The sequence below is a fragment of the Bos grunniens genome, chromosome 22, assembly GCF_055505025.1.
Source record: "Bos grunniens cultivar Pamir isolate PY7600 chromosome 22, Bosgru_T2T1.0, whole genome shotgun sequence".
NCBI lineage: Eukaryota > Metazoa > Chordata > Mammalia > Artiodactyla > Bovidae > Bos > Bos grunniens.
The window spans coordinates 50756569-50771788 of NC_141186.1; the positions used below are offsets into that span (position 1 = coordinate 50756569).

The 15220-nt window shown below is 57.9% G+C and overlaps 1 protein-coding gene across 1 annotated transcript; it reads left to right on the forward strand.

Annotated features, from left to right (window-relative positions):
- The first annotated feature begins 8564 nt into the window (after positions 1-8564).
- LOC147348492 (uncharacterized) lies at positions 8565-12242 on the forward strand. The gene has a single exon (XM_086367992.1). The coding sequence runs from the start codon at positions 8603-8605 to the stop codon at positions 12215-12217; it is 3615 nt and encodes a 1204-aa protein (XP_086224118.1). The 5' UTR covers positions 8565-8602; the 3' UTR covers positions 12218-12242.
- The last annotated feature ends 2978 nt before the right edge of the window (positions 12243-15220 follow it).

A 15220-nucleotide genomic window follows, 5' to 3' on the forward strand; every position in this document is an offset into this window, starting at 1 on the left:
CATCTAGAATACAGGGCCCTGGGGACTTTCAGATGGAACCCAAGAGGGGTGGGTTGAAAACCCAGACATGCAGCAGCCACGATGCCTTCTGCTGTTGCCCAGTCCTCCCATCCCATTGCCCAGGCCCTAGCCCCACTCCAGGGCTCCCTGCTCCACCTGCACCTTTCCCCTAACTGCCCGCCCCCACCCACTGTTAAGGCATGGAGACTTGTCCCCCTCTCCCCCAGTCATGCCAGCATTGCTCTTGCAGCCTTGAGAGAGATGAGCCTGCAGCAAGGCCTCGGCTCCACACTTTCAAGGCACCAGCTTCGAGGTGCAGACGGCTCAGGCTATTTATACTCGTCAAGGCCACAGTACAATAGCCGCTAGAAGGGCAGCTCCACCGGAGGAGAGCATCTTCCTCCTTGGACTGCTGCTCCCCCATGCCCTTAAGGCTGAGGGGGCCACTGGGCCCTGTTTGGTGTGGACACCTGGGCAACCAGGGTGATGGGGCCCTGGACCTGTGCCGTGGTGGGTCCTCTCTCTTGCTCAGGCTTCCCATGGCCTCTCTCTCATCAGCTGGGGGACCCTGACTCACCCTAAGGGAAGTAGGCTCCTGCCCCTTTGAGTCTCTGGCCTGTCATGCATGGAACCCTGGGTTTAGGGCAAGAGCCCCCTGGTAAGCAGAGTAGGGGTCTCCTTGGGACTGGAGCTGCCTAGCTGTTTTCTACCCATCTATTGCCCACTCTGTCACCTCAGGTCAGAGGAGGCCCAGATATGGGAACCTGAAGGACTCTGAGGACAGGTAGGTAAAGCTTAAATTGAGACTCAAGCTCTAGCGCAAGGGTCTGAAGATCAGGGCTCTAGAAGCTACAGACGGGTAGAGATGGGCTCCGTCTGCCCATTTACCACCTCACCCCTGATGCCCAAGAGTGCAGGCACAGAGGAGGAGGTTGTAGCTTTGCACACTCTGCCAGGGACCTCTGGGCTCCCTCCTTGCCTGTGTCACCCCTGAGGCTGGGAGAGAAGTGAGTGGAATGGTCCTGGAACCCTCCCACAGCTGTGGTCCCTGTACCAGTTGGAAAAGACTGTCTCCATCCCTCCGCCTGGTAGTCCTTGTGCCCTAATCTCATCCTGGGGATCTAAGGGTGACCCCAGGCTTGGAGCTGGGTGGGAAGTGAGGACAAGGCTCAGAGGCTTCACTGAAGTTAGACTGAGGCTCCGTCCCCACTGGGTCTCTGCAGCTTAGGGACCATGGTCTTATCATAAGCCCAGAAAAGAAAAGGATAAGAAAGGGTCTCAGGGAACTTCCCCCGTGCTTCAGTGGCTAAGACTCCATGCTCCCAATGCAGGGGGCCCAGGTTCAATCCCTGGTCAGGGATTAGATCCCACATGCCACAACTAAGAGTTTGCATGTCTCAACTAAAGATCCTGCATGCTGCAACTAAAGAGTCCACGTGTTGCAACTAAGACCTGGTGCAGCCAAATATATATGTATTTATATGTATGTAAGAGAGAGACTCAGAGAGGAAGGGGATTCTCTGGATGGGAGGGAAGCTTATGGAGGAGAGAAGGGAGACGGAAGACGCTCAGCGGGTGTCAGTTTTCCATGTAGCCAGAATGTGGGGCTTCGGGCCTGTTTCTGGGCCAAGGGCCTCCAGGGCCAGGATTCTCCAGGGAGGGGACACACTTAAGCAGATGCTTGACACAACTGCACTGCCTCTCCCTAACACTGAAGCCCCCAAGCTCTGAACTCTGTTCTCAGAGCCATTTGATAGTCCTACGTTCATCTGGAGTGACTTAAGATGGAACTGCTTCAGGGTTTCCAGTTCCTGCCTGGGCCACCAGGGAAGAAAGGAGGGGTTAGTCCTAGCTGCCCGCCATGGGCTCAGCAGAACAGGAGCTTTGAGTGGCTTCCAGGGCTCATGAAGCCTGGGTTGCCTTTCCCTTATTTATTTGTTTGTTTTTTGCTTCTCCCTTGGGGGAGGCCTGAGTAGGGGCCGGAGCAAGAGGGAAATTGCTGGTGGCCCTGGTGGGCCCCGGGCCTGTAACTGGGGCTGGATGGGATGAGCGCAGGTTTCTCCCACGGCTTTGGAAGTCCAGTCTTCCCATCATGAGCTGGGGGGAGTGGGTGTCAGCTCATCTGCCTCATCTCCCTCCATTGCAGCTCAGTGGGGCTGGGGGCCAGCAGGTGCCAAGAGAGGCGGGAGGGAGGCCAGGCTGGGAGCTGGGGCTGAGGAAGCAGCAGATGACTCACAGCCTCCTGATTGCCCACTGGTGTCAGTGTCGTCTGGCACCTGGAGGGCAGACATGGGGTTGACCGACCTGCTTTGATGGGGGACCAGGAGTCTGGTCTGGGATTCCCCTTATGCCAAAGCCCCAGCCTTTCAGAGAATTTCCACAGGGATCCAAAGGCTCTCTAGGGGTTGCCCCTGAGGGCTCCAGACACAACCCCATTTCAAACCCTGAGACCTTTCTGGGACAATGACTTCATCGGTCATTCCCTTGGTGCAGCCCATGAGGCCCTGGGTGCACCTCTGATGCCACTGCATGAACTAACTCCCTGCAGCTGTAGGAGACCTGCCCCTCCTCCAGGGCTGGGTGGGGTTGGGGGTCCGTGGGTGCTGCTGGGAGGGTCTGAGGCTCAGGAAGACCCAGCATGCATCTTTCACACTTAGTGCCTCTGCCTGGAGAGAAGCAGCCCTGAGAATAGATAACCGAGCGTTGATCTGGCATCTGCCAGGCCCTGGTGAAAAACACCTATTACTCCACACTGGGCTGGAGAACTCTCCTCCGTGAAGACCCAGGAACCGAACATCTCTTCACCCACAGCTTCTGCTCTGTCTGTGTGAGAGTCCAGTCAGCTCAAAGGTGGAGCTACTCCAGCCTGGAGGAGGTGGGATGACTTGAACCACCCCCAGCATTCCCCATCCGGCACTGGGGGCCAGCTGAGCCTTAGTCTCTCCCTCCATTCTTTTGGGGGTTCATTCCAGTCAGAGTTTTTAGCCCGATGAGCCTAGATGCCAAGAGAACCTAGCACCAGCTCCTGTCCCTCCGTGGCTACCCATTTGCCCACAACTTCAGCTCCACCCATCCAGGAGCTGGGATCGTGGAAGAGAAGCAGAGGTATTAATGGTCCTGACAGCCATCCTGTGCCGTGCAGGTGGCGGGAGGGTCCTTGGGTTTGGCCCTCATCAGTCTCATTGTTGCTCTGTGGGAGCTTGAGCTCGTGGGGCCTGTCCTGTGATGGTTGCTATTCTGAGCTCAGATGGTGGGAGCGGAGGGACATTGCTGAATCCCTGGGGCTCTGTACAGGCAGAGGCAGATGGAGCATGAGATCCAGGGGCATCCTTGCCTTCTCTCTCATTCCCCTTCATATTGGTTTAGCCACTCGCAAACTTGTGATCTTAGACTGGGCAGCTGGGATCTGGGAATGCATCAGGGAAGACAGGGGACTCAAAAGCAGCTGGTGGCCAAGATCGCAGGATTCAATTAGCTCTGAAGCCAGATCTCCCTTCCTCGTGCCACAAGTCCCCCCACTCCTGCCGCCCCGACCCCGCCCCGACCCCGACCCCCCCCACCCCCGCCGCCGCCGCCGATTCCAGTGCAGCCAGGACCATGGAGACTTAGAGGCCCCCAGAGGCACACAGCCCACGTGTCTGGGCTGTGCTTCTGCCTGGAGTGCCCTCCCTCCACAGATCTAAGTGCTACCATGTGCAGCCTCTGGGACACAGGGCTGGTGTCTGAGCCCCTGGACAGTAGGCAGGGATGAGCTTCTGGGGAACCAGGCATTACTTTTCACTCCATTAGCAAGTGGTTGTCTGCACTGGGAACCCTTTAAGACTTTTTTTTTTTACATATTTTATTTTATTTATTTATTTGGCTGCACCAGGTCTTAGTGTTGATACAGGGGCTCTTTAGTTGCAGCATGTGGGATCTAATTCCCTGACCAGGGATCGAACTCAGGGCATTTGCATCAGGGAGTGTGGAGTCTTAGTCCGTGGACCACCAGGAGAGTCCCCCCAAGGCTCCTCTGTAGTTCCTCTGGGCTACACGGTAGTGACAGCTTCAGTCAGCCATCGGTCCTGCTGACATGTCTCTCCGAGCTGGGGAGCCCCCTCTTCAAAGGGGGAAAGGAATTCTTTGGGCTGCCCCATCCCTCTGCCCCCATGGGCTCCTGCCCTGCTTTCTTTGACCCAGCCATCTGTTCTCAAAGTCTCCCCCACCCTCCACAGGGACCAGGCAGGAAGGCAGCCCTCCTCACGTCCCCATCGCAGGTGTGGTGGGAGGTCTCTTCTCGCTAGTCTTGAGGCCCTGCTTCTGGCAGCAAGGACTCCCTCCTCCTCCCTCCCGACTCCTGGCTGGATGGGGGGCTGCTCCCAGGGAAGTGGTGGGGGGAGCTGGCGCAGCCCCTCAGCCAGCTGTGGACAGCAGTCAGGGTGGCTGTGCTGTTGCCCTCCCTTGTGGCTGGTGCGGCTGGCCATCTTTCACGCAGAGTTACGTAAGCTTGAGTCAATTGGAGCTCAGAGCGGTTCATTGTGGGCTATTTTTAAGCTGTAACACATCACAGCAGAGGGGTCACTGCACCATGGCTTGCAGGGAAGGTTGTTTAAACATCTGTTATTTAAATTTTCCTGCGCCTTAGAGCTCAAAAGACACGTCTTCCCTCACTCTTGGATTCTGCCTTTCACATCCCAGGTGAGGTGTATTATCACCCCTCATCCCACCATAGCTTCCTCTAGGGCTGGGCTTTTCTGCACCATAACTGCCATTATTTGGGATCAGGCAGGGAATGGGGCAGGGAGAAGGTGCCAGCTCCATGGAATGGGTGCACCCGGGCCAGAAGAGACTTCCAGGGAAGTAGGAAGTTAGAGTTCACAGGGAGGAGAGGAAAATGCAGTGTGCTGGGTATAGAGCTGAGAGGAGGCAGATACAGCCTTCCTCCTGGGGGGGCTTTGGTTTCCCATCAGGACCCACCCAGAGAGGGTTGATAACAAGGTCCTTTCGGGGGGCTTTTCAGAAGCCTGCCTTTGCCTGGGCTGTGTTCCTGCCTGGAGTGCCCTCCCTCCACAGATCTAAGTGCTACCCATGTGCAGCCTCTGGGACACAGGGCTGGTGTCTGAGCCCCTGGACAGTAGGCAGGGATGAGCTGCTGCATTGCTTTTCACTCCATTAGCAAGTGGTTGGCTGCACTGGGAGCCCCTTAAGACTTCTTTTTTACATATTTTATTTTATTTATTTATTTGGCTGCACCAGGTCTTAGTTGAGGTACATGGGCTCTTTAATTGTAGCATGTGGGATCTAGAACCCTGACCAGGGATTGAACTCAGGGCCTTTGCAACAGGGAGTGCAGAGTCTTAGTCCCTGGACCACCAGGAAAGTCCCCCTAAGGCTCCTTTTGATCCTAGATTTTTTTTAAGATGTCTAGAGTCTTCCCAGAGTGCAGGGCGGGGAAGGCAGGTCACCTAGAAGAGTGCAGGGCCAGCGACTTGACGAGCTGACCCCTGGGAACACCACCGAACCCAAGACATGTCTGTATTGAAAAACCAGGTCTGGGGAACTTGGCTGCTCACGGGGCCTTTCCTGCCTACCGTCCCCAGAACCTCCTGGGTAGGAGGATTCCAGCCTGATCCGTGAGGAAGGAGGGTTTCTCAGAGTGAGCGGACTGTCCCCATCTCCTGGAGTCTGACCCTCTCCCCAGGGTTTGGGGCTCCCCCAACTCTCCAAGCCAGCCCTCGGGTCAGGTGAAGTGTGAAGAGAGGCAGCACTGAAACCTGCCCTCACAGAAGAGTCTCGGTATGGCCTTCCCCTCAGACTGAGCTCCTCCCTGTTGCTTCTTGGCCCCTTCATCCCAGGCAGCCCTCAGCCTGGGGAATGGGCTCAGCTGGGGGGGAGGGGCTCTCCAGGTTGCCATGGCAACATGTTGGCCCTCCTCACTTTCCAGAATCAGAAATAGAATTGGATGCCCTTCTTCCTGGTGAGAGACTATTTAAAAACATGTTGGGGGGAGGGGTACAGGGGCAATGTCCCTGCCTGATCCCCAAGAGGGGCTGGGTAGAAGGGGCCCCGCCTGGGAGCTTCTCTGACTGCCCCACTGCCCCTCCCCTTAGCTGGATGAAGCCAAGTGGGCTTTGATCAGCCAAGAATTGTGAGTACAAAAGACTCAGCCTGGTCCCACAGGGTAAGTAACTAGCCCCTACTCAGCACCGCCAGGTTCCTGGGAGGCACTGGCTTAGTGCCCGCCAGGAAAATGCCCCCTCCCAGGCCTGAGCCGCCTGCTAAGCTACCAGGAGAAGCAGAAGGGCCAAGTGGGATATAGCTTGAGTATCGAGGGATTGAGGCTGCAGAGCTCGGAAGGGAGGCATGTTGGTTCCCTTCCAGCAGAGTCCATGCCCGCCTGGCCCTGGGCATGACACCCAGTGGTGGCACCGGAAGTTACAGAAGTGTGGGTCCCGAGCTTGGTGGCCTGGCCTCGGATTCCGCTCTACAACTCACTAGCTGCAACCTCCGCAGTCTCTCTCTCCTCCCTGTGCCTTGGTTGCCTCGTCTGTAAAATAAGGATGACAGCACCCGGCTCTCACTGAATTGCTGTGAGGCTGGCTCGCGGTGCTCAGCACTGCCAGGTGCAGAGGAAGCGCCCAGTCCACAGCAGTCGGTGTTCTCTTTTGCCATCAGGGGTGTTTGCGTCCCAGGTGGGAAAAGCTGTCTCTGCTCCGGACTGCCTTCTCTGGTCCTTCCTTCGTGGGCCACACCCTTCTCAGGTCAGTTTGTCGCAGAGGACCTCAGCCCTGGCAGAAAGGGTTATGCCTCACTTCCCCAGGAGGTGGGGGGATGGCTCAGGGATGGCCAGGCAGTGATTTTCAGGGCCTCCCTCCCCGCCCCCCGCTCCAGCCCTCCCACAAGCACAACAGGCTGCTACTAGCATCTCTGTCACGGGGAAAAACAAAACCAGATTAAACAAACAAAAAAAAGCAGTATGCTCGGGGACAGATTACTGAGGTGAATAGTGTTCAGCAAGCCTGTGTGTGTGTGTGAATGCATGCATGCACAGGCCACAGAGCCTTGGGCCATGCCACCTTCCTGGACCATAGTCTGTCCAGAGACCTCTGTCCCCCTTCTTCATCAAAAGCGGCATCTGGGGAATGGGGAGGGGCCCTGGGGGCCTGAGCCGTGGCTGAGTCAGGCTTTGCCCAGGAAGGTACAGATGAAGCACCAAGCTAGCCTTGGTCCCTGGTCACATCGCTTCACACCCCATGGCCATCCGTAAGCACTATTTTTAACTTTGGTGAAAACACACCGTTTCAGAGGACAAGACTATAGCCGCTTTCTCCACAGACCTGTTTCCTGGGTAGAAAGACTGAGGCCTGAGAAAATAGCCCTGGGGGACAAGAGGGAAGAGGCCCAGGGCTCATAGCTGGGGGTGGAGGAAGGTCTGACCCCACCCCAGTCAGAACTTCCAGACCCAGGCCTTCGGCTATGGGGGCGGTCCCCAAACCGAGCCTGTTTTCTATGGCTGCCAGGCTCAACTGGGCCTGGGCTGGTGGGCCAGAAGGGTCCCATGCCTCCTGGACCCTCTGTTTGCCATCTACGAAATGGAGCATGGAACCGCCCACCTGTCTAATACCCTCCTTTCACGTGTGCTGCCCAAGCCCAGTCCTTTGTCCCACATGTCCTCACTGTGTGTGGTCCTGGGACCCAGTCCTTCACCCACCATACTCCCAGTGTGGAACCAGCCCTGTGCCCTCGGCGTGGGCAGTCCCCTAACCTCTGTGTCCCTGTTGTGCCCCATTACATAATTGCTCTTTGGTTGGTCCAGTGTCCTACGCCCAGTATTCTGCCAGCGTGAGGCTCACACAATGTGACAAGAGCTAGAACACTGTGACTGGAAGGTTCTGAGCAGAGGCCCCACCCCCACCCATGTCACCCCCATCCCCACCTCTGTGGGACACTGGGCTGGGCCTGAAGGACATGTGGCTCTGGGGAGGGGGCTTTGGGAGGCACAGGCAGAGGAAAACCATCTGGAGCAGAAAGACTGCCAAGGAGCGTCTGTCCCTGGAGCAGGAGCCGGGGAACATGGGGGAGGGGAGTTAGAGCCTGAGTCTGGGCCCCTCACCCACTTCCGGCTCTCAGGACTGAGTGGTGAAGGGGCTTGGCCTCCCCTCTCTCCCCATGGGCCTCACACACTTCGAACGGCATCCGTGGGTCAGGGTTTAAGCATCAAGTTGCCACGTGGGAAATGGGGAAAAAGAGCCAAGTCTGGCATCTGAGGTAGACTGGGAACCCAGGGGCTTCGCTCGGCGTCTTCCCTGCCTATATTTTTTTCCCCTTGGTCTTATACGGTCCTTCACCTCTAGGAGCTCTACCCTCGCTCTTGGGCTGGCCTGGGCAGAGTGACTACCTGACTGTCAGAGAGGAGGACAGTGTAGGGTTGCCAGACTTCACGGGGATCCCTTGCTCTTCCCATTACCCAAGATTCCCTGGGCAGGCCCCCATTCCTCAGGGGGGTGGGGCCCCTGGTTTCCCACACTCTCTCACCCTCCCCCAGGTCATGGGGGTGCTATGATGTGTGGGGTTGCCACGGCAATGAAGCGGGGGCAGGGCACCTAGGGCATGGAGCAGGACTATGGAAGTCACCAAGAAAGTGGGGGGCCCTGATCCATCGGGCCCCCAGGGCCACCCCTCAATTGGCAGCCAGCAGCTGGGGGGTGGCATTAGAGGGTCCCAGGGACCATGGATAAACTCAGGATCCGCATCCTCGAGGCATGAGGTGCCATTGTCCACCGAGGCCAACTCAGATGGGGCCTATGGCTCAGCCTCCCAGACCCACACCCATGAGCCCTGTCATCAGCACCTCCGGGAGCCTACGGAGGCTACCTCCCAATGTGGCTATGAGAGGGCCTCCCAGGACACCCTGAGACTCCCCTCCACTAGCTTATTCCCAGGCTCTTTCGTGGGAGCCCAAACACATCTCATCATGGAGACCAGGACCCCGGCCCTACCGGTGTACACGCGCGGTGATGCCTCCAGTGACACGGCCCAGCATGGACTCTACTGTTCCCGGCTTCAGGTGCAGGTGGTGGGGGAGGGCAAGGCTCCAGCTAAAGTCCTCGTAGGCTGGGGCAAAGGCCCCTGCAGCCCGGAGCAGACTGCCCCAGCGGGCATCAGGAAGAGCCGATGGCTACCGTATATCCCTTTAGGGGAAGATGGCTCACCTGCAGCCCAAGGTCCTTTTCTGGCTCCAGGTCATGATCAGAGCCAGGGCAAGGGCCCAGGTCCGGTTCAGGCTCTTCCAACGCCAACTCCAACCCGGGCCAGTACTCCAGGTGTGGATCCAATCTCAATGGCAGGAGCAGAATCTTACCCCTGCAACCCTGACCACCTGACTGATACCAAAGCCACCACCAAGGGCCTGTCCCAAGACCTCTTGCCTGGGAAATATGGCAACCAGTGGCCAGTCCAGTTGGATTCTTCCAAAGGGGTCACATCCTGCCAGAACAAACTGAATGTCCATCCTCAGGAGGAGCCTCCCACCCCAGCACCCACCCTGAACAAATCCCAGGACCAGAGCCAGGTACACGAGGTTACCCAAAGGCCAGTGTTACCCAGGCATCCCAAGAACCAAGTGGAGAAGCCCCTGGTCGGTATCTCTAGGCCAGGCAGCCCCAAACCAGGCTCAGGGCCCCCAGGAACCCCCAAGAGCCAGAGGGACAGCCAGGAGATCCGCAGCACTCAGCAAAGTCAGCAGCCCCTCAATGTTTGCAACAACCCCTGCTCCAGCAGGCCGCCATCTGCCTGCCAATTAAGTGGCCACAACCCAGCCCCAGTACCTCCCAGGGAAGCCATGCAGATACCTGCCTCTAGTGCCCCTACCTGCCAGTTACGGGATGCTGTGGAAGACCGTGTGCTGGTGTTTGACATGGCCACAGGCAACACCAGGATGGGGCTGCTGTGTCATGATCCCATGGGCTCCCGGGCAGTGTTGGTGGGCCTCATGCCCACCCACCCACCCATCTATGCTTCCGAAAGCACGCAACCCACCCGCCCACTGCCCATGCCCATCCTCACCCCTGACAGCGATCGTTCCAGCTTCTGGTCCACCACGGCCGTGGTGTCCAGCCCCGTGCCCTCCAGCCTTTCATCGGGAAGCTACCGAGAGGTGGCCCTGGTTCCCAAAGAGGCCAGGGTCCACCTGGAATCACGAGGCTCCACTGGTGCTGAGACACCCATGAGGATGGGGATGCTCGGAGGGCCTGTTCTACTGGGGACACCACTCCAATTTGGAGAGAGGATCCTGAGCCATGCCCATGATCCTGGCTGGTCCAAACCTGATGCTGAAAAAAACCAAGGGAGTCGCACTATCTGGATGCTGGATGCCCCTGGGATGCAGGACACCTCTCTGGACCAGACCAAGAAACAACAGTGGATGAGCTCAGAGCACACCACAGAGCCGGTGCCAGCAGCCAAAAACCAGGAGGTGCTCAGACCCCCACTCCAGGAGGATATAGGCAGCCACAATCAGAAAGAGAGCTGTCACCCTGACAGCCCTCAGGTCAAACGTGCTGGGCAGGCCCCCCTTGGTGGTCAGCCCCCACTAGCTGAGCAGGCCCCCTCCACCAAGCAGCCCCCACTTCCTGTTCAACCTCCTCTCACTGGAACCCCTATTTCCAGGCAGCCTCCCTTTTCCCAAGAACCCCTCATCTCCAGTGAGCCCACTCTCTCAAGGGGTGCCCTGACCACTAGGGAGCCTGGTCAGGCTTCCACCCTGGGCCAAGAAGGTGAGCCACTGGGCCCGCCTACCCATGTGGAGGTACACCGGATGCCCCCCGAGGAGACCTGCGTCTATGTAAACAGAGAAAAGGTTGGTGCCAGTGCTGCCCAAAGCTCCAGCATACATCGGCTCTTGTCCTGGCAGCATGGCAGCTCCCCCAAGGTGCAGGAGAAGCAACTTTCCCTGATCGCGATCACCGCACCCAGCCCCGGTTGCAAGGTCTTGCCCATGGTCACAGTGGACACTCAGCTCCAGGGTCCCCAATTTAAGCTGACAACCGAGGACATGACCCACTCGCCAGTGGTTGCACACCTCAGCCTGCTCCGCGGGGCCTGCTATGAGCTGGTGCCCACCATGGATGCTCTGGCTGTACGGTCCCCAGTGCTCTGCCGCCACTCGCTGGGCCCCTACCAGGACATGGCTGCCGTGGTGATTGACACAGGCACAGGCTTCACCAAATGCGGGCTGGCTGGAGAAGACCACGTCCTCAGCGTGCTGCCTTCACGCGTGCAACTGCTGCAACACCCAGTCCAGGGCCAGCCCAGGTACACGGTGCCCGAGAAGCAAGAGCCCTCCTATTCAATGCTAAATCGAGGCGTGATCTCTGACTGGGATGCCCTGGAGGTGCTATGGCAGCACCTGTTCTACTGCAGGCTGGGCGTGCAGCCCGAGGAGCTGGCTGTGCTTGTGGCCGACTCACCCATCTCCCCGCGCACCAACCGAGAAAAGGTGGCTGAAATACTCTTCGAGCGTTTCCATGTGCCAGCCATGCAGACAGTGCACCAGGCCCTGCTGGCGCTCTATGCTTACGGGCGCACCACTGGGCTGGTGCTGGGCAGTGGCCACGGCACGTCCTACGTGGCTCCCATTGTCACTGGGGATCTGGCCCCCCTTGACACCTACCGGCTGGACGTGGCAGGTTGCGACCTTACGGAACACCTGGCTCAGCTGTTGCTGGCGGGTGGCCAATCACCGCTCAAGGCAGAGCTGGTCAACCAGATTAAAGAGACCTGGTGTTACGTGGCCATGGACATGAAGGCTGAGCTAGCCCGCATGCAGTCCCAGACCCAGGTGGATTTTGTGCTTCCGGACAAGCAGGTCATCACACTGGGCTCTGAGCGCTTCTGCTGCCCAGAGGCTCTCTTCCAACCCAATCTGCTGGGCGTCAATCAGCCGGGCCTTCCACAGCTAGCCCTCCTCAGTATCAGCCGGCTGGAGGCCAAGCAGCAGGAGCAGCTGCTGGCTAATGTGGTGCTGGACGGTGGCAGCACCCTGTTGACTGGCTTTCCTGAGCGCCTGAGACAGGAGCTGGGCCCTGGTACCACTGTACTGGGCTCTCCGCACCGGGCCGTTGCTGCTTGGCTCGGAGGCTCCATCATGGCGTCTCGGAACTCCTTCCAGAGCCTGTGGTTCAGCCGCCGTGAGTATGACGAGGAGGGCCCATGGGCCATTTACAAGTACCATCTATGAGCACATAAAAGTTCTGTTTCTGCTTGCTTTGACTACCATGGCGTATTTTAGGCACAGGATGGCGGAGAGAAGGGCAGGGGTTGCCGGCATGGGGTCAGGGATGGGGGCCTTGGCACTCCCAAGGTACACCCTCCTCTACACACTGGAATTCCGTGGACCTTGGCAATTCTGTCCTTTCCAGGGAGGCCCAGAGCCCTTTGGCTGACATTGGCCCTGGGCTAGCCTGACCTTTACTGCACCCCAAGGGCAACCAGAGAGAGTGGCTGCTGTGGGTTTTGCCCTGTTGCCCTGGTGACAAGCTCAATTACCCTTGATTGCCAGCTAGTTGCCATGGCAATTTCAAACATAATGAAATAACCCACACAGCCTGGAGTGAGTCACGAAGGGGTGGGGGAGCCCCCTCCCCAAGCTCCAGAGGGAAAGACTGCTTGCCTTCCCTCATGTTGGGTCCTCCATGGGGGCCGAGGTCAGCAACATCGACAATAGCCAAACAGTTCCATTGATGGCTGGGAGGCCTGGAGCTTTGTTGCCTCCAAGGGAGGGTCTGTGTCAAAATCTGGGCTTCTTGGGGGAGCTGACCTGAAAGTGCAGATTCCCTCTGAAGTCCGAACCACGGCTGGAGCTCTGTGCTAGGTAAGCAGGGGCTTCTGTCAGCCAGTCAGAATATGAAGGAGTAGGAGTGCTGGCCTTTGATGCCGTGTGGCAGGGACTCAGGGTAGGGGGCTCATAAGTCCTGGGTCCTGGATGGGAGATACAAACTGAGCTGGAGGGTGAGGCTCCTTTGTGGCCTCTGTGGATATGGAGACTCCCACCTTATCCTGCCTCTCTGGTGGGAGCCAGAACTGTCAACTGGGGGGGTCCCTTTGCCTCCTCTGTCTCCCAACCCGGGCCAACCCCTGCCCACAGGGTGAATAGGATACAGATCTCGTTAGGAGACCCTAATAGAGGCTATGGGGTATTGCCAATGCCAACTGCCCTGTTTTAGTCCCAAACTCCACCATGTGTTACAGGGCCTCCCATTGGTCAGGGGGTGGCTAGAATCCATGGCCCCTGACTTGTCTAGCTCTGAAGAGTGGGGCTAGGAACAAAGGTCTGTGTCTTCCATGGCCAGGAAGAGGTGAGAGGAGGCACTCGGCTGTGTCGCTACTTCCTGTCTGGAGGGCAGCTGGTGGCCGAAGCCAAAATATTGAGGCCCTGCCCTGCCTGTGCCCCTCTGGCTGAGTGCTGAGGAACAAGCCACACCCCGGTCCCAACCCTGGGTTCTCATCTTTAGGGTGCCCTCTCCACAAAGAACAGAGATCTGGCTATCTCCGCACATACCTGAGAGTGAGGGACGGCCCTATGTGGACAGACTACAAATGGCCAATGATATAGGGTCATCACAGCCCACCCCACTCCTAGGCACGGTTTGCCCTCTTCCTGAGTCCAGTTTTCACACCCTGAGTCGGACTCCCCAGTCCTCAGGCCTGTGTCAGGCAGGAAGGGGACCAGGACTGGCTAGCTACAGTGTCCTTGTGCACATGCACGCAAGCATGCCTGGGTGCACACAGAATGCAAACACGTGCCCCTGGGCACCACTGCACACACTGTGCTGTTGCCATCTCCTTTGGCTAAGAGCACACACTCACAGACATCATCACACGTGTGCACATACACCCTGCCACGTGCTCACCCACAGGCACATGGAGTGTGCACGGGACCCAGAAGAGGTGGAGCACTGCCAGCAGCAGGCAAGGCTCTAGCGAGCCACCTCTTCCCCTGCCTCGAAATCCCCCACGTTGGAGCTTCTCCTTGGCCCCGCGTCTCCACCATGATCTTCAGGAAAGGCAGAAAATGTGTGTGATGTGTGGGGTTGGCAAGCCATGGATCCGATGTACCATACAACTCAGAGAACTCCTGTTTCAATGACAGTGGGCAGACAGTAGGAAGGACTGAGTGCTAGGCCATTCATTCATTCTGCAGACATGAACTGAGCACCCAGAGACAGGACACAGGCTCTGGCCTGTGCCCAGCTCGCCAGGAGAGTCCTCACCAGTGGTGGAGTCGGTGTGGTAACTGAGACCACCCAGAGCCCAGGGAGCCGAGAGGCTGTGACCAAGCCAGGGAAGGATGTGAAAGGCTCCTCAACACCCCCTGAGGAGAAAGATACTGATGGGTCCTGCTTAAGTAGTCATGTCCCAGGCTAGACTTCCAGCCCCAGCCCCAGCTTCAATTTCCTGACTTGGACTCCTGCAGCCACGGGGAACCATCCAGGAGAGACTCACTCATGGCCAAAGGTTTGGAGATGACCCCACCCAGGATGGGGTCAGAAGGGTTCGGCTGAGGTTGGGCCCAGCTCCAGGCAAGCCTAAGTCTGGCCTTCAGACACTGGCCTTAAGGCTTGGGCATGGGTTGGGGGTGGCATGGCAAGCATTTGGTCCACTTGCATCCATGACAAGGGACAGAGAAATGGCCAAGGACTTCCTGCAGAGCCTCCTCCTGGCAGTTCTCAACCAGGGGGCATGTTCTCAGGTCAGGTCAGGTTCTCAGGTCAGGGGACAGGTCTGCTGGGACTCCTGGGGGCTGTAAGTTCTCTTGTATCCCCGTATCCTAGCCCAGGCCACCAGGGGTGATGCTGCTCAGGAAGTGCTCAAGGGTGATTAAACTGGAAAGAATGCAGAATCTACCCTTATCATAGGTAACTTTCAGAGCTTGAGAAATTCAGAGGCACATTGGAGGGGGTAGACTGGGCCATCCACCCTGGCTGGGACTTGGAGATGGGAAAGGCTCTGACTTGGCAGGAGGGGACGGGAGGGTGGGCAGACAGACTGGCACCAAGGTCTGGGGCCCTAGCTTGCATGCACCCCCCCCCCATGTGTTTACCAGCTAGAGGAGGCCAGTCTATAGTGAAGCTTGCCCTAGCGACTGCCCAGTTGGTTCTTTTTAGTGGGTTCTGCTCTTTGGGTCAGGTTTTGGGAGCTGGTGGGTTCAGGTGGTAATCTGCCTGCAATTCAGGAGACTTGG

Excerpts from the sequence above, each read along its gene's own strand:
- LOC147348492 (XM_086367992.1), top strand. The coding sequence starts at position 8,603 with ATGGAAGTCACCAAGAAAGTGGGGGGCCCTGATCCATCGGGCCCCCAG.